Source organism: Acinonyx jubatus, chromosome C2, assembly GCF_027475565.1.
Source record: "Acinonyx jubatus isolate Ajub_Pintada_27869175 chromosome C2, VMU_Ajub_asm_v1.0, whole genome shotgun sequence".
Lineage (NCBI taxonomy): Eukaryota > Metazoa > Chordata > Mammalia > Carnivora > Felidae > Acinonyx > Acinonyx jubatus.
Window position 1 is genome coordinate 64,221,079 of NC_069384.1, and position 27,822 is coordinate 64,248,900.

The following is a 27,822-nucleotide window of genomic DNA, read 5'->3' on the forward strand; positions in this document are numbered from 1 at the left end:
AAGCTTTTCCATATTTTACTACAGAGGTACTTTCGATCTATTATGAGTGAATATGTAATTTGTAAACAGCTAATTCATATCCTACATGTACAAAATCATTTTTACAAAAATACTTTAAAAACTAGTAGATAATGTGTTCCCTGCTGGGTTATTCCTGGGAAGACATGTCTGGGCAGGTGACCCCCAGGACAGGGAGCAGCAGCAGTGACCAGCACAACTGTGGCTGCTTCTCCATCACTGTCCTCCTCCCAGCCCTTCATCCTCAAGTTCACTGCATCTTGATTCTTCACCTTTCTCCTCTCTTCTGCGGCCTTCTTCCCACCTGGGGCCCAGCTCTTCAGAGGAGCGTGCAGGATAAATGAATAACAGGTAGACTTCTTCGTACCTTTCTACCACAGACGAGAACAATTCTGGTTCTCTGAGACATTCAGCAATCCTATTTCCTGTGGGCTTTCTTAGCCCAAACTTAAATATCCTTCAATCCAAGTTCTCAAGTAGCTAGGCTTCATGGTATTCTTTGAACAGTCCTTTTATACTCAGTCCTTCAAGTATCTGTATTACAAGATTTAACCCTCAGGGGGAAAACAACCAAGAAAGCTGTCTTCTTCCAATTGTTTTACATCCCGTATTACTTGGAGCTCTGCTAAGAAAATACAAAAAGAAAAAGTGCAGCTCAATAATTAGCTGCAACAAGTTCTTAATGTGTGCTACTAGTCCAAAAATTATTGGTCTCTAGCCCAAAATTATTGCAATAAAATATTCAGTTCTTCCGAATGTGTCTAGTCCAAAATTACTGCAATAAAATATTCAGTTCTTCCGAATGTCACCAGAAGATCCAAGGTCACGTTATGCACCAGACCAGAAATCCACCGTGATGTTGGTATATAAAGGATTATAATCCACAGAGAGTAATTTATAAATACAACTAGTCAACCCATCTGTTCTCCAGACTTGTGACACCTGATGTAAGAGCTTCATCCTAAAGATAAAAAGAACAGTGTAAATGGTAATGCAAGAATTTAACACATATTTCCATTGCTTTTTGCCCTGCCCCCAAATTTGACAAAAACATCTTTGTCAATTATCGTACCATCTGGATTTCCTGCTGCAAAAAGTTAATTTTCCCCATCTAAAGTAACAGGACACCAATGATAGCCATGTGTTCACGTGTCAGACCTCATGTTAAGACCCTAGGGGCCCATGATGGGAAGAGTCAATGCACCCCGTCTACAGGACAGAAGGACGCACAAGTAACACGGACACAATGCAATACGCACCATCCATTGCTAACAGGTCCTTGGCTAAGCTTCAGGGTATCTATGAATCCTCCCATAGTGCTGTCTGTAGGCAGGAGGGTACACACCTCTCCTAAGAGTCTCAAACAAAATCAGGATATATGTAGAAGAGGATGAATGAAGCAGAACCTGACTTCGTGAAGGAGTCTGGGGAGGGGGCGCGGAGAAAGTAGACATGACTGAGGCTTAGGAGAAAGGTGCAGGAAAGGACAACCAGGCAGGGTCATCATCCCATGCAAGATGCAGAGACATGCAAAGCAGCAGGATGCGCTTCAAGAAGCAGCAGCAATTGCATGGCTGGAGCCCAGGGATGTGGGGAGTGAAGCATGTGGTGAGCTGAATTGGTCTCTAGGATTTTGGGGTGAAAAGCAAAACGTTTTGGTGACAGTATCAATGTGGACAGAGATCAGAAACACAATGAGCTAAGTAAGGTCAGAGAAAAATAATACAGTATGATTTCACTTGTATGAAGTTGAAAAACATATAAAACTAAACAATCTTTTTCACAGGGATACACACCTCTGGAAAAACAACAACAACGACAACAACAACAAAGAAACAGCAGAAATAACGATCATTATCACAAGTAATAATCACAAAAATTCAGGAAACCATGACCTCTTGGGTTGGGGGAAGGAAATGGGTGTGGGGGGGGTGGGTCACAGGTAACAAATATAATTTGGGTGATGGGCACTACCACTGTTCATGGTACCAAGAATCTTCACACTTTTCAGACAGTTTGTAAGTATTATTTTGCATCTATTCCATAATTAATTTTTTTTAATGTAAAGAGAAAAATGCACTTCTATGGACAAAGACTAGAAAGACGCATGGAAAACAGAAGTAGCTGTTTTGTTAAAGTTGCAGATTCTAACACATGGGCTAAAAGCCTTCTTTTTTTCAATTTTTATTTTTTTTTAATTTAAATCCAAGGTAGTTAACATATAGTGTAATAATGATTCCAGGAGAATTCATTGATTCATCACTTATATACAACACCCAGTGCTCATCCTAACAAGTGCCCTCCTTAATGCCCACCACCCATTTACCCATTTAGCTCACCCCACCCCCCACCCAACGCCCTGCCAACAACCCTCAGCTTGTTCTCTGTTTTTTTTTTTTTATTTAAAAAAAAATTTTTTTTTCAACGTTTATTTATTTTTGGGACAGAGAGAGACAGAGCATGAACGGGGGAGGGGCAGAGAGAGAGGGAGACACAGAATCGGAAACAGGCTCCAGGCTCTGAGCCATCAGCCCAGAGCCCGACGCGGGGCTCGAACTCACGGACCGCGAGATCGTGACCTGGCTGAAGTCGGACGCTTAACCGACTGCGCCACCCAGGCGCCCCTTGTTCTCTGTTTTTAAGAGTCTCTTATGGTTTGTCTCTCTCTGTTTTTATACTATTTTTGCTCCCCTTATGTTCATCTGTTTTGTATCTTAAATTCCATATATGAATGAAATCATATTTGTCTTTCTCTGACTGACTTATTTCACTTAGCATAATACACCCAAGTTCCATTAAAAGCCTTTTAATATTGTTTTAAAGTATAAGCTCTAACAAAGCCCTATAATATTTTAATACTGTTTTTTTAATGTTTATTATTTATTTTTGAGACAGAGACTGAGTGTAAGCGAGGGATGGACAGAGAGAGAGGAAGACACAGAATCCGAAGCAGGCTCCAGGCTCTGAGCTGTCAGCACAGAGCCCGACACGGGCTTGAACCCACAAACCATGAGATCATGACCTGAGCTGCAGTCAGACGCTTAACTGACTAAGCCACCCAGTCACCCCTAATATTGTTTTAAAATGTAGAAGAAAATATCAGAACAAAGAACTGCAGATTCTTCAACTACAGTCCCATAAAGAACTGGCTTATCTGTCGGGTTCCTGGGGGAAAGGTCTAATTCCTGGGGCAAGAAAAGTATATGGTAGGCCTAGAACAGCTCATCACATAGGAGCACAGGTAAGGGAGCTCTCAAAACTAGTGTAGTTATGTCAAAGGACTCAGGAGTCAGCCTGAAGAAGATTCCACTTGCCAACAATGAGATAAACTGAGCATTGAAAAGAATATTAACAACATCCTGAAGGATGCTAGGGAACATCAAGTCATCATTTTGAAAAATGAAAAATCAGCACTGATTCTTTCCCTTTATCTGCCTTTTCTATAAGAACCATACCTTGGCATACTCAAACAGATGAAGGCAAGGCCTTCTTTGCAGAAAAATTTATCTAATAAATGCAGAAGGCATGATAGAATATCAGAATTTTGTGATTCCCAATGGAATAATAAATATATTCAATGAGCACCGATGGCTGATAAAATCATCAGGTGAAAGACTGATGGGGAACCTGGTTGGGACTGGTAGCACCTAAATCCACAGATCAATCTTAATATCACAAAGACCCAACAAGCCATCATATCTTCCAGTTGTGATACAAGAAGAGAGATGTGACATCATTGATGAAGTGTTCTAACCCTGAATAGTACTGCACTCTGTTCAAGCCTCCAGATCTAACTCCCAGCTTACAAGGGAATGTAGAGGTCAGAGGCACATATGAAGTTATACCACCAGGATGCAAGTCACAAAATCCACAAGGTATGAAATTGCAGGAGACAAATGACCTGATTTGTTCAACAAATAAAATGCAGCAGGCAAAAGGTAGTAGAGAGGTAATCTACAGACTGAGAGATTTCAGAGAGATCGTCCAAATGCAATGTGTGGATTGTGTCTAGATTCTGATGTGAATAAACCAACGGTTAAGGGAAAAAAAATTATGAGATGATCAAGGAAATCCACACACTAAGTGGATATTTGATGATATTAAAGAAGTACTGTTAATTTCATTTTAGGTATACTGGTTTTCATTTTAGGTATACTGGTTTCTTTAAGACTTCTTATATTTAAGGATACATACTGAAGTATTTACACAGGATATGCTGGGATATCAGATTTGCTTCTAAATAATCTAGCGGGGGAGGAAGAAAAAGCAGGAGAAGGGAGAGAGGATGTGAGTTGGTAACTGTCGCAGCTAGGAATGGGGCACATGAGGGTTCCATATACCACTCCCTCTACTTTTGTGTCTGTTTGAAAACTGCCTTAATAAAAAGTTTTGAACAAAAGAAACTGGCTCATCTGATTGAATTCAGCAGACCTCACTGACAGAAGAAACTAAGCAGGTAGCCTGCCAGCCGTATGAATCCAGGACTTACCGTTCTATATTCACCTCATTGCCTCTGTCTCTAGTGTGGAAGATCATTGTATATTTACCCACATTAGGCATTGGCCGGATTATTTTCATTCTATGAAGCTCAACCCTAGAAGAATAATAGAAGTGTTTTTTTTAAAAAAGTCTATCCCACTTCATCTACCACTAGATACTTAAGAAGAATCATTTGCAAAAATTTACATATATGTACACACACACACACAGTCACACAGAGCTTGATTATTAGGATATTAGAATATTAAAATTAGGATATTAAAAAAAAGCAATCTTTTAACATCCGGCCTCAGGCAGCAAGTCTATAAAAGAATCACATTTAACATTTATTATTGGGGTAAAAGGGGAGGTGTCAATTTATAGTTTGTCATTTTCTAAAACACGTCAGGAAACTTTTATGTTCAAGTCATTGGTTTATTCATAGTTATTAGTCAAGAACGACTCTGGAGACCATGATGTTCTCCTCAAATGAAAGCAAAACTGGGGTCTCCCCCCTGCCTTGAAGCTGAGGAGGATCAAGAAGATAGTGAAGTCACATAATACATGCAAGATTCTATTAGTCATCCCATCTGGACAGTGAAATGATTTGGGGAACATGAGGGATACTGTTTACCTCTAGTCCTTGCTACTCTTGCCCAGAAATCTAACAGGTGCCCTGTGTTTACTTCATAAGCCACAGCCACACAGGCTGCCAATGGGCTGGGCCTTAAAGTACTGATGCCCATCACTATGACCATTCCTATGGAGCCTGTGGTGAGGGAAATCCATTCTCTCCTGCCAGAAACATTCCAGAGACTCTCAGCCGAGACATGGGAGCAAGACCAACATGGAGCCCTGGCTCCTTCACACTAAAGCACTGGGGCAGTTCTGGCAGTCACACATCTATTACTTTAGAACCCCAGCTAAGAAATGTCCTTCATAGGGGCGCCTGGGTGGCTCAGTCGGTTAAGCATCCGACTTGGGCTCAGGTCATGATTTCACAGCTCATGAGTTCGAGCCCCGTGTCGGGACTCTGTGCTGACAGCTCAGAGCCTGGAGCCTGCTTCTGCTTCTGTCTCCCTCTCTCTCTGCCCCGAACCCACTCGCATTCTGTCTCTATCTCAAAAATAAAGAAACATTAAAAAATAAAATAAAAAAGAAATGTCCTTTCTAAGAGGCAACAGTAGGAGGAAAGAGGGTCTCCCAATAGCGCCCAAAGCCTTATTATTAGAAGTCTGAAGATACTCGCCTCCATTGAGGCTATTGAATACTTATTCTTGGGAGCTAGGGATAAGATTGGGTCACAAAACCCAAGTTTGGCAGGGAGGGGGGAGCTGAGAGAAGAGTCCAGACATACTCCCTTTGAGCCCCCAGAGCAGAAAGTAGTGCAAGAGAGCCTGAGGGTAATGCCAGCAGCCCTGAGTCTGGCTGGGGTGTCAGGCCAGCAGTTGCTCCCAGTGTGGGGGGCTGGCTAATGCATAAGGGTGAAAGGGAATCTTGGTCTGATCCTGGGTGTGCCACTCCTCACAGGCTGTTGGCATTCTCTGCTCTGGAAATTGAGAACTGTGCCAGGATTCCCTGGTGTCTGGTCAAAAGCACAGGCTTACAGGAGTGTCTGGGTGGCTCAGTTGGTTAAGCATCAGACTTTGGCCTAGGTCATGATCTTGTAGTTCCCGAGTTCGAGCCCTGCATCAGTCTCTGAGCTGACAGCTGTTGCAGACTCTGTGTCTCCCTCTCTCTCTCTGCCCCTCCCCCACTCAGGGTCTGTCTCTCTCTCTCTCTCTCTCTCTCTCTCTCTCTCTCTCTCAAAAGTAAATAAACATTAAAAAAAAAAAAAGCTACAGGCTTACAATAGGCTCTCTGGCCACTTTCCTCAAATTGCAGTTTTGCAGAGTTCTGGACCCTGTCTCTGTAAGTAATACCCACCAAGTCCGCAGAAACCCCCATCAACACTTCTGGTCTCTAAACACCCGCAGAAACAAACGACCCTCCATCATTTCTGAACTGCCAATGGCGAACGGCAATTTGGGCCATCCTGCCCTCCCCCTGCCCCCTGCCCCCTGCCCCCTGCCCCCTTTTAAGCCGGACTCCACGGCCTTATGACCTGCTGGACTGGCATCTAGAGGAACTATCCACAAATGAGGGTTTCCAGAGCCACCACTGATAGACAGCAGAGCCCCATGAAGGGGACCTATCCCTGTTGTTCACCTGAGTCTGAGGTCATCGTCTTCGCCTCCCCATCCCCAGTAGTTGTTAGAGAATCCATTCACCTTGAAAAACTGCTCTCTGCTTAGGGCAGTAACACCCCCAAAATATCCGTTGTAACGTAACCTGGAGCAAAAGAGAGGAGAGAGAAGGTAACATTAGCACAAGGCCGTCTGTTCTCCACACACTCTTCAGAAATCTCTATTTCAGGCCTGGCATTCTAGGAACAGTATGAGGACCATGCACTTTCATCCATCCACCCCTACTTGACATCCACCTCCCCCAACGTTCCTGGCCTTCCCTGTCTGCCCTTCTTTCCTGTCGACGTAAGTGCTCACATCCGCTCACTAAGCAAAGTGCTATCCACCTGTTACTGTGAATGTTTGTGTGTGGAGGTCTACAGAGGTACCTGTAAATGTGCAGCACGACATCAGGGTGAACAACAGATTTCATCTCACGTGCCAATCCAGTGAATAGTAATGGCTGCCAAGGGCACAGGGTTAAGAAGGATTCTGAGGCAGCCTCCAGGTTCAGCATGAATGAATGCCATAATGAATATACTGTTTTTTTACTTTTACTTTTTTTTTTTTTTTGGCGGGGGTCAGGTAGAGAGGACACAGCTCCTGCACACACTTTGTCTGCAAACTCCACTTCTCTGCATGCAAATCTCCATCTCATTGTCTGCGTGGTGGAGAAGCCAAGGCACCTCAACAATCCTGAGGTTTCTGGCTTGGGTAACAAGGTAGATGATACAGTCTTAAAAAAAAAAAAAAAAATAGAGGGGCGCCTGGGTGGCTCAGTTGGTTAAGCATCCGACTTCGGCTCAGGTCATGATCTCACAGTGTGTGGGTTCGAGCCCCGCATTGGGCTCTGTGCTGACAGCTCAGAGCCTGGAGCCTGCTTTGGATTCTGTGTCTCCCTTTTTCTCTGCCCCTCCCCCACTTGTGCTCTGTCTCTCTGTCTCTCAAAAATAAATAAATGTAAAAAAAAAAAAAAGTTAAAAAAAAAAAGAGGGGCGCCTGGATGGCTCAGTCGGTTGAGCGGCCGACTTCGGCTCAGGTCATGATCTCGCAGTCCGTGAGTTCGAGCCCCGCGTCGGGCTCTGTGCTGACAGCTCAGAGCCTGGAGCCTGTTTCAGATTCTGTGTCTCCCTCTCGCTGACCCTCCCCTGTTCATGCTGTCTCTCTCTGTCTCAAAAATAAAATAAAAACGTTAAAAAAAATTAAAAAAAAAAAAAGAGTACACAGAACAATAAGAGGAAGACAGTGAATTTTATGTTTTGGATAAGCTGAATTTGAGATACCCCTAGTGCTTTTGCTAGTGGGCAAAAGGATATAGGGTTCAAGTTCAAAAGAGAAGAGTGGCTACAGATACGACTTTGGAACTAAGATGTCAAGAGGCAGTAGCTGAAGGGGCAGGAGTAGGAGACATGGCCTGAAGACAACACAGTAGGTGATAAGAGAGCACAGAGTGGAGCTATGTGGATACGATAAGAAAAAGGGAAGGGAGAAGAGGTCAAGAAGGACCTTGAGAAGTCAGAGAGCACCTCCCAGTCATACAGACTCTTATGGATTATTGGCACACAAATTAGCATATCTGAGAAATAAAGATAACCCCTGAATATCACACTGTAACAATTCAGAAATGCAAATGAGGGCAGCTTAATAACTTAGATGTTACTAAATAAAAAGATAAGAATATATGGAGAATTTCTAACTTTAATTAACTTCACTTCAAAGTATTCCAGGACCAATTAAATATTTCTGCTTTGCAGGGCACCTGGGCGACTCAATAGGTTAAGCATCCAACCCTTGATTTTGGCTCAGGTCATGGTCTCACATTTGTGAGACAGAGCCCCACATCATCGGGCTCTGCGCTATCAGCAGATAGCTAGGGATTCTGTCTCTCCCTCTGTCTCTTATCTCCCTCCCCCGCTTGCACTCTCTCTCAAAATAAATAAAAATAAACTTTAAAAAACAAACAAAAGGAAAGATCAATAAACACATAGGCATTGCTATCTAAGAGGTGGAGTCAGTCCCAAAAGCCAATTTGTAATTCAGCTATTTCTATGTTCTGAGTATAGATGGGGAGGCCCTGTTTAACCCACAGGGGAATAGATTTACTTATAACCCCTCAACCTAAAATTCTAGAAAATGGTATTACAACAACCTAAAATAAACAAAAGGAATGCAGGGCTCAGAAGGCAGCCGTTACTGGCCAAGACACCCACTGCAGTGACTTGAAGCCACGGCCACTGGACTCTGACAAGGGATTAAGGACCTGAGACCAGCAGCTTCATCAGGACACCGAGCAGCATCACTGCCCAGGCACAACCTGCCAAGCACCAACAATGGGTCACCAGAAGAGAACCAGCATCACTGATTTGGGAGTGATGTATTAAATAACCACTATCCACTGTGTGCAAAACCGCTGGCTAGATGCTGTAACAGGTAGGCCCTGCCCTCAAAGAGCTTATAGTCTAACACAAGAGGCAAACTTCATCAGCGTTCTGAGGAAGGAGATGCCATGCATCAGGGGGCCAGCAGGTGGGTCTGGGAGGATTCAGATAGGTAGGAAAATGGGGAAACTCTTGGTGGTCAGAACTCCATGAGGAAAAGTGGAGAGAGACACAAAGGAGGGCTGTCTGGGAGCACCCAGAAAGCAGTGTAGATGCAGTGGGAAGTACTGTAAGAAAGGTTTAAGGAACTCTTAGTTTCCCAGCTGTTTCTTAGATGGCTAACGTCTACGTGTTTATTGATCTTTGCTTTTGGCTTTTCTTCTTACCAGGAAAAGCTTAAATATTAAATTGGCCTTGGAACACTTTTTTTTTTTTTAAGGGCTGTAAGGCCCAACGGTAGGGAAAACATAGTCATAAAATAACAGTAGAGTCCTTGAAGAAAGCAGGCAGGTACCAAAGGAATTCTTGGCAGTAAAATTTCCCACAGGCTGGTGCAGGGCTTCATCACTGATCCATAGTCAGTAGGATAAACAAGATTTATTTCTGGCCTCATCAGAGTCCGAGACAGTTAGGGCAAATTACTTCAAGTTCTTCCCTCTGCAGGGTAAAAACTTCTTGTACTTCTCCTCATGGGGCTGTGGTAACAATGATTAAAGCTAAAGTGGGTGGGGTTTTAAGCTCTGTGACTCAGTGAAACATAGTGACCAGCAGGGAGAAGACACTTAGCTACCTTCAACCCCACCGGCCCTCCAGGCAAATAGAAGGGCTTTGCCCAAAGTAACAAAGGTAAGAAGTAGGTAAGCGGAGATAAGAGCAATTCCTACATTACTTGCACTCACCTCTCTCTGGCCCCAGAAGATGAGGCGGTTTACATGATTCATATAAAGAAGTAGAAAAACGTAAATAACAAACAACCAGGACCAGAGGAAAACTTAAATCAGAACAGAAGATTAACATGGGAAATATATTAGAACTCTGATCTACAGATAGATTCTTCTCTCAGCTTCTGAAAGAAAGCCATGGATTTGGCTCAGAACTTCTTACATCCAGATCAGAAGAGAAGACACATTCAATCACCTGATTCCTATTAAGAAAACCCTGACAGTTACTCAAAGACGACAAAGGCTCTCTGATATCTAGTTATAAAAGAAATGTCTGGCCAGTTACAAGAACAAATCAAAACATCAAGATTCATACAAGGGTTGTTTTTAGAGTAAGTAGCATCTGATTGTGGCACTGAAGTTTTGCTGAAAATTTATTTCCAGCAGAAAAGCCCAAGAATTCAGATTCTTGAGGTCTGGCTTAAAAAAAAAATCCAGAATCCCAACAGAAAGCCTTTAAACAATCCCGTGTAGCTACACTCTGAAATAAACAACGAAAACAATCTTGTGTGATTATAATGTCTTATCACAGATGTTCAGAAAGAATTGGACCCTATGAAAGGGTCAAAGTACAGGTATTCTGTGTTATATACATGGTGATAGCTTATTAATTTTACGCATATGGTTGACATGCTTCTGAAAATGCCAAGGTACCCCGACATAATAAGCTGCTTTCTTCCATGCAGAGGTGGCTCTAGGAGACCAGAAAACAAAACGTCCAGGTAAGAATCAGGATATAATTCCTCAAAGGAAAAAAATCCTGTGATTCTCTTCCAGACCCCTCCCCTGCCCTCTGGCCCCACTATCCCTGCCTAATTCAGGAGCATGGCATCTCCTCTCCCAGCTTCTCCCCTCTGCCTCGCTCCACTCAATACACTAAAGGCCAGCAATGAGCTTTCTCCTGTCATTCTTCAGCTGTAACCATGTGTCAGATGCCCCCCAGTCCCTTCCACAGGAAATCCAACTTCCTCAGCAGACTGAACAAGGCCTGCATAATCTGCCTACCCTCATCTCTTGCCTCTCCTCCCTCCACCATCCCAGACATTCATTTTCCAGCCCGAATGAACTACCTGCATTTCCCCCCAAAACCACGCCATGTTCTCTCTTGCTTCCACGTCTTGGAAGCTGGGAAACTCCCACTGTTGCACAAGATGAAGGTGCCATGTTCTCTGGGGAAGAGCTTTAGACCCTTCTGTAAGTGTTTCTTAAAGACCTCGTGTGCTCACCCATTGTGGCTTATTCTAGGCACTTGTTTATATCCCAAGTGTTACACGGGGCTTGGGTTCAAAGTCAGTAAGGCTGAACAGAAGCTATGTGTCTGCTCAGAGGTGGAGGGGATGGAAACGAAGATAGAAATGATGGTGTCTAACCAATTCTCACAGTGGTTGTGAGAGTGAGGAACTTGTCCTGGGTGTCCTGCCCCTGAACAGACTACTCAGTGGATATGCCCTTCCCCACTCTCCCTCAGAACCCTGGGAAGATGTCACAGTCTGAAAAGAAGAGTCAGTTTCACAACAGAGGCCTAAACGTTGACCGAAGGCGCATGCTCTCATTGCCTGCTAGAAGGGGAAGTCAGGGACACCTACTCAGTGTGGACTTGCTTGTGAAAGCTGCACCGTGGGGGTGCCGTGGGCGGGGCTGGCCCTCATTTGCAATGCCTGGATTGCCTTCCCTATCCTGTTCTTTCCCTTCCTCTTTCATCCTCTGCCAGGGTTGGTATAATTCCTGTTTTGAACTCTAAGTGATACGTCCTGGACCATTTTTCCTGTTCTTTATTTTTCTATAATAGTCTGGACACTACGCCCCCCACAGCTTTGATGACAACAGAGCAAGTTTCTCCGCCTACGCAAGCCCTGGGCAGAGCCACCGTACCGCTTACCTGTACCCAGTGCTGTTCCGGCCAACCACCAGATGCTTGGGCTGCTCCTCACACTTATAAATGTTCAAGTCGTTCTCGGGGACCAGGTCCACATCGTGGAAAATAAAGCAGTCCCAGTTTTCATCCTTGAGAGCTTCTAGATAGCCCACATTCAAGAGTTTGGCTCGATTAAACTTTTTACTTCCAGCCTATAGATACAGAAATTAAAACTTGAAAAGCTCCAGAGATAAGGTTTCACACCATGCCTCTCTTCAGTTCGGAGGCAAGAGCTGGAATTATTCTTTCCAAAGCACAAGAATATACTTGTGACACGAAGATCTAACAGAGTAGATGTGATCATAAAAGACCACTTGCTTGTGTGTTTGTTTTTTTTTTCATATACATTTACATTCTAAAAGCTATAAACATGCCTTGAAATGGACAGTTGCTGTTTAATGCGTATAGAGTTTCAGTTTTGCAAGGTGAATAATTTCTAGAGAGTGCTTACACAATACTGTGAATATACTTCACACTACTGAACTGTATGCTTAAAAACAGTTAAGATGCACTTTTAGTGACTGCGAACCTGGGGAGATTCTGGCAGGGCTCAGGGTGTCAGATTTCACTGTTCTCCCAGCCCATCGACCTTGCCTTGAAGCTCCTCAATAAAATGGTTTGATCCAAAAAAAAAAAAAAAAAAGTTAAGATACTAAATTTCATGTATATTTCACCACAATTTTTTAAAAGGTCATACTTTTAAAATACAAATAAAAATAACTCAAAAAAAATTTTTTAAAAACATACATTTATTCCACATAAAACTATAAACCTTCTTACATGGTAGTCATGCCAATTACCATCATTGCTTTACTGTTTAACTTCTAGCTAATCCAATCTTACCCTATGTAACAAATTTGCACTAAGCTTCTGAGGGACACAGCTTGCCAGAAAAAAAAACAAAAAAACAAGAAATCTGGACCTATAAACAGAAGTTATTGGGGTGAGGGGTGGCTCAGTCAGTTAAGCGTCCAACTTCAGCTGAGGTCATGATCTCACAGTCCGTGAGTTCGAGCCCCGCATCAGGCTCTGTGCTGACAGCTCCGAGCCTGGCCCCTGCTTCAGATTGTCTCCTCTTTGCCCCTCCCCTGCTTACCCTCTGTCTCTCTCACTCTCAAAAATAAACAAACATTAACATTTAATGGCAGAAGGTAATCCTCATAGTGACCCCATGGAAAGGGATTCATCACTGGGTAAGAAGAGAACACAATTCAAACAATAATATGAACAAAGCTATGTCATATGAAAAAGATTTTACGGACTTAATTTTTTATGGCTATTTGCATCAAATTCCTTATGAATAAATTCCAGTTTAATAAACAGTTTATCATAACAGAAGTACAGGCAATTCTCAAGTTACCACAGTATTTTCCTGAAAAGAGTAACAAAGCACACATATTTTTTCTAGTCACAAAATACTGTACATTGGGGGTTGCTGTCCTGAGTAAGGATGGAGAATGACTAACAATGTTAAAAAGAAAAGTAAGTATAAACCAACAGTAAAATTTTGTTTCAAATCGTAAAAAATGGCCCCTGGTTATTAGAAAGTATACACTGGAGAACTGCATCTTCTGATTTGTCGAAAGTTGTCCTAAAACAAATACTGCTGGTTATAAAATGCAGTTAATGATTGTGAATATGAAGCATGCAGTTAATGATTTTGCATTCTTGTCATCTGTAAGGATTTGAGGGGAAATTATTTGGATGGTCTGGGACAATTTGGGGGAGCTAGACACGGATATTTAAGTGGATATCTTATTTTTTTTTCCAATAAACATTAATACCAAATACAGGCATCTTTCATCAGCCACTCTACTTAGAGCTAAATTCTTCAAAACCAGCCTACACTTATCACTTACTGTATACCTGCTAAATTGTCCTCTGGAAGCCTAATACAGGAGTCGAGAAAGTGAAAATGAAACATAAAATGTTTTATATAACAAAAGTTATAGTCAGAAAGGAGGAAACAGTCCTAGAACTCCATGGCTATTAACACAGTAATCTGTAGGATCCCCTGCCTAGATCCCCACTGAATAGCTATGCTCAATAATGAAAAATTCCAGCATCTCATCGTGCAGTGTATAGCAGCTGCAGGAGGAAATATAAGGTAAATCTCAGGAGAAAATCTTCGGGCAGTCATTGGCTAACACAGAAGGGCTCACACAGACAAAAATAAAACAAACCAGACTTCCTCCAGAGGTTCGCATCAGAGGCAGTAAAATTCCCAGCACTTAGTCTGATTATTCCACACTCTGAGACGAGAATTTCCTTTACTCCTTTCATGGATAAATGAGGTAGGAGACCTTTTCTTTGGTGACAGTTTGGTGCTCCTTTTACCTAAGATACCCAGAGGGCCAAGTCCCTCGGTCTCTCCTCACAGAGAGGACTGGGAGGGCAGAGCCTGGGTGTGCCCCCCACACTCACCTGGTGGATGACGTAGATGCCATAGTCCAGCTGCTGCCTCTGCAAGAAGGGATGGAGGTGTTCGAGCAGGTACAGCAGGTGTTTCTCTCGGTTCCGGTGTGGAATGAGGATGGCGACCCGCTGGGAAGCCTTACATTCCTCGGGGTGATACCGGCCTCTGTGCACTTTGGGATTTTTTGCCTCCACTTCTTCCAGAGTGAGATCTGGTTTGAAAACGAGCTTGTTTTGGCCCCCTACAATAAAAACAGGACCCAGGAAAGAACAGTAGCTGTCTCATCAAGGGCTGATAGGATTATATGAGCACTGACCTAAAGCCCTTAGAACATTGCCCAGCACACAGTGAGGACCATGAGTGTCAGCTTTTATTATTATTACTTTAAAGCCTCTTTTGGTCATGAACTATAACCAGAGTCATGTGACCCAGGGTATTTTCTGCAAAAGCAAGTAAATGACATATGAGAGCATTCTCTTGTGGTGGGGTAACCAACTCTGGGTCTGTGATTCATCCGTACGGAGGAGATGCATTCTGTCCCACTGACCATGGTCAAGAGCCAAGATCAGGGCTAGACTGAATAACTTCAAATTTGCTCGATCCCCTTTTCCTTCTCAAAATTAAAACTCAAGAGCATTCCATGGAATCCAGCTCATGGTCAAGGCCATTTTCCCATTCTTTCCATGAGCTCCTGGGAGCTATCCTAGCTCCCCGAAGGTAAAAACCATGAAAGGAAATAGCAACTAGCCTCCTGCCTAACCCAGCAGTAACATGTATGTGCAACATCACAATTCTCCCATTGTGCATGGTAGCAGACATCCCAGTGGAGCATTTGCTCAGCGAGTCTGGACACAGCCTAACTAGATGAAACCCAGCGCCACCCATGGGAACCGACCTCATGCAAGGCTTTACAGATCAGGCTGAAGACACTGGCCCTCCTCCTCAATCTGAATTAACAGGGAATACTGACTGGTAAGAGAAGAGGCAGAGCTTTGGATAGAGAACTCTGCCACGCTTTTTTTTAACTCCATATATACTGGCCGGGCCATGACATCTCAAGATGCTTGCATGTTGTGCCGTCCTCTCCTGAACAAAGCAGTCACAGTCCCCTCCAATGTGTAAGTCACCACGCCTTGCTCCATGTGGCCACTGCTGTCCTGGCCACGGCTGCTTAGACCAGGCTCCAGTGTCCGTGAAGTGGCTGAAAGACTCGGCCCAACGGCACCGAGGGCAAATAACTGCTTCCAGCCACCTACAGACAATCACCAGCCTCTAGGAAAGAGCCTTTCCTGAAGGTGTGACACATGGAGTTGGCAGGCAGAAATGCCCTAAAAACAAACAGTAAGAAAGGGAGTGACGTGAAAGGCAAGCTACCAGAGCTGCTGCCAGGCCGTAGAGCAGCCAGAAGATGATGGTGTGGCTGTTGAGATGGTTTCCCATGTAGCCTGTTATCAAGCCCCACCATGTGAGTTAACCCACGCCTCTATTCTTGGCCCCTGAAAGAGCCTCATGCGACAAGTCTGATATAAGCTAGTCCCCTTGCTCACTTTCTCATCGTCTTAACTTTTCAGGTGCTCTACCCTTCTAGAGCCTGCTTCCATTCACTATTAGTCTCCCTACCACTCCCTTGGCATCTTCTCCAATTTTGTTTCTTCTTGGGTCACTAATGGCCCGTGTTACTTCATCACTACTTTTGTCACCTTCTTAATCCAGGTACTTCCTCAGTATTATGTCATGGCCCATGTATTTTTATGAAAACTTTAATTGCTTAAATATGTTGTGAGGATTTTGAACAAGGGAGACAGTACAGTCAGATGTGTAGTTCAATGCCTCATTTTCCTATCTCAACTTGTGTAACTTGTGAGCAGAACAATTTCCCTCAGGTAATCAGGAGTGATATTTTGGCTGTTCCATGACTGAGTAAAGAGAAGCAGTATGCCAGTAGAAACACAGCACAAGGCTGTGATTCAGTGAGGAAAGAGAGTCTGCAGGTTTCGTTCATCTAAGAGCAAGAAGCCACCCCACAGGGGGCTACTTCAGTGTATGTACTTTTCTGAGACAGAAGGAATCTCAACTGGATTTCTGATGAACAAACAGGAATCCACCAGGCAGACAGAGATTGAGGAAAGGCATTCTGGAAAGAGGAAACAGTATAAGGCTCAGAGGAGTATCTGGAGAACTACAAGTGCTTTGATGTTCTGGAGAATCAGAGGTCTCATAGAATCTTTGTGGATTATATCTAATATCGCTGTGGAGCTTTTCCTCTCTAATCAATGTGTTCCACAGAACCAATTTACCATTAATTTATTTATTATTATTATTTTTTTAATGTTTATTTACTTTTGAGAGAGAGAGAGAGGCAGAGTGCAAGCAGGGCAGAAAGAGAGGAAGACATAGAATCCCAACTAGGCTCCAGGCTCTGAGCTGTCAGCACAGAGCCCAATGCCAGGCCTGAATCCACGAAACACGAGTTCATGACCTGAACTGAAGTTGGACGCTTAACCGACTGAGCCACCCAGGCACCCAAACCAATTTACTGTTAATTTAAACTGAAAGGCAAGACATCAAAGGGGAATCAGAACATACAACATATTTAAGAAATAAACACTAAAGATGACATTGAAAAACCTACTCAGTCCTGTCCCTTGACTGCATACTTCTGACCACGGGAATGCTAACAGATGTGACGTGAGTGGATTTCTCCACCTGTGCCCTTATGTCCTGTGGATGCCAGGAGAAGGACATCCTCAAGCGAGCTCATTGGTCTCAGGTGGAAAAGGTAAGACATAAGGAGCAGAGCCACCAGCCTAAATCAATGCACCCCCCAGTTCATCTGGCAGACTTGTGAACAACATACATGCCTGTGGATGTGAGACTTCTGTGGCTTGATAATAAAATTGGGTATGCTCGTATAATGGAAAACTATACATCAGCAATATAGACACATCTCACAAACATACTGTTGAACAACAAAAGCCAGACACAAAAGACTACACATCGTGTTTCTAATTATGTAAAGCTTAAAAACAGGAAAAATCTAATGGATGGTGTTAGAATCTTGAAGCAAGGGTCATGACTGAAAGAAGCATGAGAACTCCCAGGGTTCCAGAAGGATTCTAGTTCTTAATTTAACATACTGATGACACAGGTATATTCATTTTGAGAAACTTAACCAAGTTGCACACTTCTGATTTTTATGCTTTTCTGTATCTATAAATGTGATATTTAACTAAGAAGTTTACATAGCACTTGAAAAAAAGAAAAAAAAAAACTTACTGAGGTATGGAGACACAGAAGGGCAGTTGTTGAGGTCTGCTTCTTTCATGGATGCTTCCTGAGTCAGAGTTTTTCCCTTCCCCCAGACTAGGACCTTGTTGAAATTGGCCATGAAATCCTTTGCTTTAGGAATCTCTTGAATAGCACCCACAAAGTAGTTACTGGTGGCCCACCCAAGCACTGTCAGGCATAAGAGAAAAAGCAACAGTAACCGGAACTTGTAGGAAAGGTGGAAAGTCATGAAGAAGCCCATGTCTGTTATTACGTGAGGATTATGTCTCTTTCCACTTCACTGCAGGGGAAGCTTCGAGTTCAACTCTTGTAACCTGATGGCAAACTTGGTGACAACTGAAGATGCAATGCCTGCTTTTGTTCAGTAATTCCGCTCCAACAATCTCTGGAAGGCAATCACAAAGACATGTTGTTTCACATGGAAATCCTATCCTGAATGATTCACGTCAGTGCAAACTGAAAACCTATTCCCAGTGGATCTTGACTAACAGGAATGGGAATTCTCCAATGAGGGGTTTGAGATCAGAAAATCGGATTTCAGAGGTCGAAGGTTCCAACCAACTATACATCCCAGGAGTTACCACCCAGGCTGTCTGTCACCCAAGAGGAAAAGGCATTTCCAGATGTCGCACAGGAGGAGAGGGCAAAGAGGAAGCTGTGAAAGCCTCCTCAGTACTGAGTCGGGCACGACCCAAAATACAGGTCCCCAATTTTTTCTTTAGTGGCCCCTTCCTAGCACAGCTTTAAAAGACGGTTAGCAACATGTAAAAATCTTGTATTTTGACTCAAAGAGAAAATAAGGAGAAAGACAAAAGCTCTTCTCTGTGACAGCTGGAAAAACACGTTCCTCAACAACAGGCATTAAAGTCCAGGATGTTGCAGCTATAAATGTTACATTCACAACGAGGCACTGGCACAGGGCACATCCCAACAGGTAAGGGTGAGGGCAAGAAACATAAGAGAAGGCCAAGACAGGAGCTCAGTAATCTGTAAGACTAACAGGTGGAACTACAGTGCAGTGTTTAAGATCAGTGGTTTGGTTTAGGCAGAAACTACAGCTCCACCACATATCAGCCATGACACCTCAAGTCAGTCACTTGACTAACTTCAGTCTCCTTACCTGTAAAATCGGGATAAAAACAGTACCTCCCTGGAGAGGTTACTGTATGACTGAACAGCCTAATGTATTAATACATAAAGTGTAGCCCATGCCTGACGCACAGCGAGCGCCAACTACGTGCTGACCACCACTGTTGTTATTGTCCTGTTACTTACATAAGGTGACTCTAAGGATGGCCAACAGGTGGACACACTGGTGGCTGCCCCAAGCACCACTCTATCATACTGTATTTCTCACTGCCAGCTGATGAACTGCCATTCTTCACGAGCATGTGGTGGAACAGTGTGAACTCACTTCTGAAAGGTCACTATCCTCTCCATTCTTGACAAAAATCCAGTTTCTGAAGCCACAAAGCTGATGGCCCACTCTGGACCATGTGAACACATTAAGGTGATGAAGGCTACTTGGCAAGTCCCCCAAGGACACAGCCAGCAATCCCCCCCTCCCACATGTTCTCTGCATTGCCAAAACCACATCTGCCCTCATATTCTAAGTGTGCTGTCAGAAGGGGATAGAAAATGCTAAAGCCACGGCAGCGATAATTTCCACAGCCAAAAATGTCCTCAGTTATGGAGACCAAAATATTTTCTGTGCCAAGTAATAACATGAAAACAAGTATGATCAAATCTTAAATAAAAGAAAAACAGAAATAAACTGTACATGTATATGATTACCACTCAAACTACAGAAATAAAACTCCAGAGAGAAATATTAGCCAAAAGCTAACGAGAACTGCATGAAGAGTAGGGATTAGCCAAGGGTACTTTTTTCTATTTTTGGAATTTTGTATGATATACTTCTGCCCTTTTATAGTGAAAATTTAGTTGTTGAATTTTGTCCGTTTTTTAAAATTAGACATAGGGATCCCTAGGTGGTAATTCAATGTGAAAAATAAAAACAAAACAATCTTAGCACCTCTTGAGATAGTCCCCTAGTTACTAAAGGGTAGAATTCCAAAAATTTAGCTCTAGGTTAGTTTGAAGGCAACCCAGAAAGCATTTCTCTCTAGATTCAACGTTATAAATGAAGATTAGATTCTCGAGTCAAGCCACAAATGAGATTTGACTCAGGAAGCAACTAAACACTATGGCCTGTGTTTAGGGTCTTGTGAAGGCATCATAAGAAATGATGCCGAAGGCAGTAATAACAGCTAATAAGAGTGATTGATTTGTGCATCTACTCTATGGCACGCGCTGAAGTGAAATCATTTGTATTAACTTACTTCGCCTCTCAACTTTGCAAGGTAAGAATCACTAGTCTCATTTTATAGAGGAGAAAAATGAAGGGAGATTAAGGAACGTGCCCTCGACCACACAATTAGTAAGTGGTGGAGCTGGGGTCTGAACCCACAAGGCCAGGCCCAAAACCTACCTCTGACACACCCTTCACATAGGCATTTCGATCTCTTTCCTCATCTAGGTACCTGGGTGCACCCAACACAAACCCTTAGAATACGCAGGATTCCCTTTGGCAGCCCCTCTCTCTGTCAGCCTCCTGTCCCTTTCCTTGGGACTGTGTTGGCATGGCTTTCTGTATCTGTTAAGTCTACAGGTTCCTGGGGCCAATCAGACAACATTTTGGGGACTCAACTATAGGAGGCTTAACTGCTAGAATTGGCAATAGTGGTTTTTTAAAGTTTTGGTTTTTTTTTTTTTTTAATTCCAGTGAACATACTGTGTAATATTAGTTTCAGGTATACAATACAGCGATTCAACACTTCCATCTCAATCTTGGAAAATTTAGACTGAGAACACTGCTCTTCTAAAAGCTGCTTATGGAGGGATAGCCCCCTGACAAGCCAAGAGATTTCTGATCACAGAGGTACTATAGTGTTAGAAGCAGAAATGAGCAGAAAGCACACAAGTCTAGCACCCCCTCCTTTTACAGAGGGAGGAAGAGTGGTTTAGAGAGATTTAAAACCTACCCAAGCAGTGGCAAGCTGGGAATAATCGCAGACTAACATAGCTAAACTGCAGCCTACAGAATTTGTCCAAAGATAAGAAATTTATTACAAAAGCAAGGAACCATTCTTAATGATTACTTCATAATTAGCCCTTCACTGCTAACTCCATTTCTTAAGACATCGATCTAGTTAAAAATAATCACTTCCCCTTTTTCCCAAGCCTTAGTGCTATCCTCAAACCAACTGTACAGGGAGCCAGCACGAAGGAAGCTCAAGTGTGAGGTCTCCTTGGTACCTGGGAGTAAACATCTGAAGTGTGAAGGGTCTCTAACACTGGTCCAAAGATCTTTCAAGAGAGATCTCCTGCCCACCCTGCTTATCAGCTGAGTGACTGAGGGCAACCCTTCTCAACAACTTTATCAAGCTATTAAACATAAAGATATATATGTACTTATCTTAAAATGTTGCTATAAGAATTTAATGAGATGTTGCACCCAAACACACCTGGTACATTCCCAGGAACGTAATAGTTATCAATCAAATCTATTTACCAATGTGATTTATGCTCAAATTTTATCAGGGTGCCAAGCAACATAATGTTAAATTTGGAATTACATTATGAAGTCCAGACAATTTTCCATTTCTCTGTAATTTATTTTTCTTTTAATCTTTTTTAACGTTTATTTATTATTGAGAGACAGAGAGTGAGCATGGGAGGAGCAGAGAGAAGGAGAGACACAGAATCTGAAGCAGGCTCCAGGCTCTGAGCTGTCAGCACAGAGCCTGACTTGGGGCTCGAACTCACAAACCGCGAGATCATGACCTGAGCTAAAGTCAGATGCTCAACCGACTGAGCCACCCAGGCACCCCTATTTTTCTTTAAATGGGTAATATATTACCTTTATGATTTAAACAAATCATGATTTTTAAAAGCAAGTTCTTTCTAGGGTAGGTAACTCTGGGTTAATGTTTAGGGAACTGTCATTAGACTGGACTTATTTATAACATTAAGTAATTGACAGACCTTGAACCTACACTTGAAAAGTTTCCTTTTTCAATCAAAAAACAGACAGGAAAATCATGACTGTAGACAATAAATTCAGGTAACGTGAAAGAAGTTATTTTAGAGCAAGACTCTAGAAGTCTGTCTTATAGTTCAAAATGATGAGGCTTTCAAACTGGTTTTTCCTCCCTCTCAATTCAACCAGTCTTTTCTGAGCATCGGCTATTTTCAGGCATAGTGCTAGGCACTAAGGGGAGAAAAGGGAATTAAGGTATAGTCCTTGCACTTAGAGTTTATTTCAATCCTTTCTTAAATTTCAATGAGTCTTTTGTTTTATTTTATTTATTTATTTTTTTTTCAACGTTTTTATTTTATTTTTGGGACAGAGAGAGACAGAGCATGAACAGGGGAGGGGCAGAGAGAGAGGGAGACACAGAATTGGAAACAGGCTCCAGGCTCTGAGCCATCAGCCCAGAGCCCGACGCGGGGCTCGAACTCACGGACCGCGAGATCGTGACCTGGCTGAAGTCGGACGCTTAACCGACTGCGCCACCCAGGCGCCCCAGAGTCTTTTGTTTTAAAATATGCCAGCCCCACCCCTGAAAATGGAGGAATAGATGAAATAAGATTGGCAAAATATTGAGATGTATTGAATTAGCTGATAGGTACCCAAGGGTTCATTTTGCTTTCCTCTCTACTTTTGTGTATGCTTGAACTTTTCCATAATAATGAAAGAAAAAATCTGGCAAGGAAGATTAGCTATAACTAAAGATAAATCAGCATTTATGCTAGGTATCATTTTTGGAGAATCTCTACACATACAAATCTCTGTACCACAGGGGATGGAGGGAGAATACTAGGTGCAGTCCACAAATATTTACTAAACATTTATGCACCAGAAGAAAGGGTGTGGTCTTCATTTAGCAGCCAAGAGTGCCAAGTCAGAGTTCTAAACCCAGCTGTTTTCCAAACCCATCTGGTCGTCCTTTAAGCACAGAGCCTCTCAGGGCACGGCCCCAGGCACATGATCCTACTCCCATAGGCCTCTCTGGAGCAGCAGCAGGGGAAAGGCTGGTACTATGCTACTCGTTTTACTCTCGCAGAGTTCCTGAGAGCTGAGTGTCTGCACACATGTTGTCCTACCTTCTTTGGGCCTCTGGTATTCATTCTTCTATTTATAGCTCCCTTACCTGGCTGCTAAGTGATCGCTGCCCAGACCCTGAAGAAGCAATGATTCCCCGGGTTGGGGGTAAGGATGGGATAGAAATGATGACAGCCACTTACAAGCACAAGCCATTTAAACTCAGAGCCTGAGCCTCTAATTGTAAGCTCCAAAATTGTAAGCATTTAAGCAAGAAAATGATGATGGCATTGCATGTTAACCCACAGAATACAATGAAGAGTCCACAGTGATACAAATGATCAAATAAACAAATGGGAGGAAAAAGGGCAGCTCTTTCTTATAGGAAACTCTCAATTAATAAGGAAGCAGGAGGTAGAAAAAAATCACTAGGCAAACACCACCGCAACAACTGCTGCAGACAAGATCCATCAATGAGAATTAAAATTAGTGGATGAAAAGTTGAGGATAAACAGAGTTTGCATAGTCTCAAGTATCTCCCCCAAGATAATTATTAGTTGCAAAGGGAAAGACAATAACTTCACAGCAGAGTAACATAGATTTCACCCTAAGTGATCAGGTTTAGTATCATCAGTGTTAAGACCTATCAACCTCATGAATCAGTGATATATTGAACTCCACAAAATAACCAGTACTCTCCAAAAGGGTCAAAATAATGAAGGACAAGGAAAAACTGAGAAACTATCTCAGATGGAAAAGACAAAGGAAAAATAACTAAATGCAGTGTAGATCCTGGATAGACTATGGGAACAACAACAAAAAATTATTAGCAGGAAAATTGATGAAATCCAAATAAAATCTGTAGTCTAGTTAATAGTACTGATAATTGAACCATGGTTATGTAATGGTCTAATATTAGGGGAGGTTGAGTGATTTCTCTGTACCATTTTTGCAACTCCTCTCTAAGTCTAAAATTAATTAAAAATTAAAAGTTAAAATTTTAAAAGTCAGAGACTGAGCAAAACCCAAGTCAATATACAGCAGTTAAGTTAACTTAATTCTCAAAGAGAACCATTGTTTTTTGTATTCCTGGACCTCAAAATGACCTGACACATAGCAGGTGCTGAATTTGGTAAATAATCAGTGACCTTCTAGAGTATACTAGTTGAAATACATAAGGACATACCATAATCCCAGGCTACTACTAAAAACAGATGAGAAGGCAGGAGGAGAAGGAAAAATAAAGATTAATAAAGAAGAGAAAAAATTAAATGGGTCTCAAATTCCATTTGGGGAATGTTTTAAAAACTGAAAAAGGCTCACCCCCATGCTGGCTCCCCTCAGGTAACTAACACCAACACTCTTCTAAGAGTAATGAGCCCCATCTCTAATAAATGGCACTTCCTCTCGGTCATGCCCACGGCCTTCTGCTCCTCTGCCATTGAGTATTCAAAAGCAGTGCCTCTCTCACCTGATTCTGAAAGGAATTGCTGCTTAGACCATCCCTTCCATCCGGAATTCACAGAGCACACAGGAGCAGTGTCTCGCACTCTAGGCAAGAGCTTCCAGATGGTCCTGCAATAACTGTTTCACGGTAAGAGTCACCACAAAACAATCAGGAAACAAGCAGTAAATTTAACTAGCAAAGGACTGATGTTTTATATAGTAAATGTTATACAGCATGACAGAGTCTGTAAGAATTTCTGACGGGGGCTTTGAATGGAGATTCATTGTGTATGTCTGTGTCAAGTTCAGGTATCCCAGAGAACCCTGCAGGGGGGTCAGTCAGAATTCCCTTTCTGCAGTCCTTAGGGGCACACCAATGAGAAGGTTTGAGAAGGCCTAAGATAGTGGAAAAAACAAAGGCTCTGAAGTCACAAAGAGCTGAGTTCAAATCCTGTTACCAGATGCATGAATGGCTTTCGGCAAGTGACCTAAATTTCTGAGTCTGTTTTGCTATTTATTTAAAAAGCATGTTTAATACATGGTTCCAGGAATGCCTCTTACCAAATATGGCGGGGAATGTTAAAATTGAAGATTGCTGGGCCCTGCTCCAGAGCTAATGGGTCAGAACAGCTGGGCCTGGGACTCAGGAAAATGATTTTTTTTTTAATTCAAAAATTGTTTTAATGTTTATTTTTGAGAGAGAGACAGAGAGAGAGAGAGAGAGCGCGCATGCACAAGTTGGGGAGGGGCAGAGAGAGAGAGTGGGAGACACAGAACATGAAGCAGGCTCCAGGCTCTGAGCTGTCAGCACAGAGCCCAATGCTTGGCTTGAACCACAGACCAAGAGATCATGGCCTGAGCCAAAGTCAGCCGCTTAATTAACCGACTAAGCCACCCAGCCTCCGGGAAAATGAATTTTTAACAAGTTCCCCAAGTGACTTTTCTATCTATTAAAATTTGAGAACCACTGAAATAAGAGAATGAACCTAGAAGGCAATAGATCCTTTACAAATGTTAATTTTCCTTCTAGTGAGGAAAAGTAGTGAGAAGATATGTGAAAATGAGATTTTAAAATGCATTTGAATAGCTTTTAACTCCATCACTTTATTCTAAGGGAATAATCAGAAAGGCAGACCACAATATTCAAGCCAACATTATACAAATAAACAAAAATTGAAAAGAATTAGAATGTTAACGATATAGAGCTGATTTAATTAATTATGATAACTCCATATGCCAGAACATATGCTTTATAAAAAGGTGTTTAAAAAACTTAACTACATGCGAAGGTGCTCATATATGTGTGTATGCGTGTGTGTGTTTGTGTCAGAAAGAATGACTGGTGGTTGTTTGTTAATTATAGGATTTGGGAAATTGTTTTTTCCCATATGTTCTAATTGTTCTAAAATGGGGTTTTTGTGGGGCGCCTAGGTGGCTCAGTTGGCTAAGTGTCCAACTTGGGCTCAGGTCATGACTCACAGTTCGAACCCTGCATCAGGCTCTGTGCTGACAGCTTGGAGCCTGGAGCCTGTTTCAGATTCTCTGTCTCCCGTTCTCTCTTCCCCTCCCCCATTCATGCTCTCTCTCTCCAAAATAAATAAATAAATAAACAAACACCAAAAACTTAAAAAATAAATTAAGTGGGGTTTTTGTGATCAGAAACATTTTTTTTCTAATACAATGACTATATAGATTTCCTTCAAAATACATTAAAATTTATAGGTAACACAATAGATAGATAGTTGTACAAGATACAAGACTGTAACCTTCAGCTCTATAAGTTTGGCAGCATTCACATAACTTTTAAGGAAATCTGTTCTAAAGAAGCCCCAACAAGCCCAAATCTGAAAGAAAAAACTCAGAGGCTGTCAATAATTCTCAGTGCCACAAGAGAATCCTGTGATCTCTGTTTGAAATTCCTATCCCTAGGCTCTACTCCCAGAGATTTTTATTTCAAAGGTCTAAGTGAGGTCAGGGCATCCATATTCCATATTTTCAATAGGAACTTAGGTATGTTTGAGAAACCACTGTCCCTTGACGACTTAAAAAAGAGAACAAACCCGCCACTGACTTGCTTTTGATGTTTCCACTCTGAATAAAAGATCTTCAAAGAAATGATTAGTGCTCAGATCATTTGCATGCATCTCTGGAAAAAGCACCCATTATTATTAGCTCAGTTTAAAGTAGATACTAAACACTTATTTGATGTGGCACATAAAACACAATATCAGAGCTAGTTTTACTGCCCCCTCCCAAGATTATGTGGTCAAACAGGTCAATATTTCTAACAGATGTTTCTAATCTGATCAAGGCATAGATCTTCTCTCCCAATGATGCACAACGACAGGAACCTGAACATTTTTGCAATTTCGTGGGGGTTAAAGGCCAACCAGAAAATAAAATTCCAAAAAGATAAACTATGGTCCAATCAAGCATTATCTCCTTGCCCTAGAGTCACATTCCAGAACTCCTGCCCAGCCCTCTGGCCTAGGATAGCCTTCTCCCCCTCTTTTTAAGCCCAGTCTCTTAGCCTGGACCCTGAATAATACTGATGCCTGGACTTTCTTGCATCCCTAACATGTTACCTTCCTTTAAATTAAAAAAATTTAGAAATTAAAACACACACACACACACACACACACACACCTCCTGAACCCTCAAATTACTATCTTCTTGCTCCTCCTTTTGATCACCAAAGGGCTGCAAAGCGCTTCCTGAGCCCTGGCCACCGTCCCCATCCCTCTCCCACTCTTGAACACTATGCAACCCAGCGCACACCCACTTTGTAACTGCTCTCCAAGGCTAGCAATCCAAAGGCCTTTTCTCAGTCCCAATCCTCCTAGATTTTTCTATTCTTTTCAAACTAGAGACAGCCTTTATCTTCTAATGGAAGCCGATCAACAGACACTGATCGACAGACGGGGGGGGGGGGGGGGGGGGGATGGCCTGAGAGCCCACTCCGGGCAGGCGACTCTGAAGTACTTTAAAAGCCAGGTGACTCTCACAACTCTCCGGCGCCAGCAGGCCGCAGGCTGGGATCAGCTGATCGGTTTCCTAGGAGAAACCCTGGGAGAGAGGGCTCTAAGGAGGAAGGGGCTTTCTCACGTTGATGTGCCCGCGGGGAAAGAGGTGCTGGGGGACGACCCCAGATTCGTGAGACCACCCCTGAACCTCTCCCTACCTGGCAGCATCTGGCCCGGCTTCCCCGCCGGCAGCAGAGGGAGCGCCGCGGAGGTGCTCGCACCTGAGCCGGTGCCTCCTGCCAGGCTCGGCCTCCGCAGGCCCCCTGGCCGACCTCACCGCTCGGACTCGGGCAGGACCGCCCCACCGAGCCAGGCCGCGCCGCGCGGCGCTGCGCCCGCCCCACCGCGCGCCCAGACCCAAAGCGGTACCCACCCCGGTGCGCCCCACGGCGGTGCCCACCAGGAGCCCGCCGCCGCCCTCCGCACCGGACTGCGCGTCCCGGGCGCCTGCGGAGCCAAGGCCCGGCGCACTCACCGTAGACGCGGCCGCGGCCAGCACCGCCGGGAGAAGGGGAGGAGGCTTGAGGGCCCATGGGGACCGCCCCCGCCACCCCAGAGGAGGTTCCCGAGCGCAGGCTCCGCCCCC

The 27,822-nt window shown here is 43.2% G+C and overlaps 1 protein-coding gene across 9 annotated transcripts; it reads right to left on the reverse strand.

Moving 5' to 3' along the window:
- On the reverse strand, positions 1 to 27,794 carry B4GALT4 (beta-1,4-galactosyltransferase 4). 9 transcript variants are annotated; one of them, XM_027060908.2, is made up of 9 exons: positions 27,712 to 27,743; positions 24,239 to 24,351; positions 17,649 to 18,045; positions 14,381 to 14,613; positions 11,921 to 12,108; positions 6,706 to 6,828; positions 4,508 to 4,612; positions 1,278 to 1,376; positions 1 to 979 (listed from the first exon to the last, which is right to left on the reverse strand). In XM_027060908.2, exons 3-9 carry the CDS (start codon positions 17,899 to 17,901, stop codon positions 847 to 849), a joined length of 1,134 nt encoding a protein of 377 aa, XP_026916709.1. In that variant the 5' UTR covers positions 17,902 to 18,045; positions 24,239 to 24,351; positions 27,712 to 27,743; the 3' UTR covers positions 1 to 846. The 9 variants fall into 9 exon arrangements, with proteins under 9 accessions (XP_026916709.1, XP_053076873.1, XP_053076874.1 ...); XM_053220898.1 differs by having other exon boundaries at positions 27,610 to 27,715; XM_053220899.1 differs by lacking the exon at positions 27,712 to 27,743 and adding an exon at positions 27,395 to 27,529.
- Between the last annotated feature and the right edge of the window lie 28 nt (positions 27,795 to 27,822).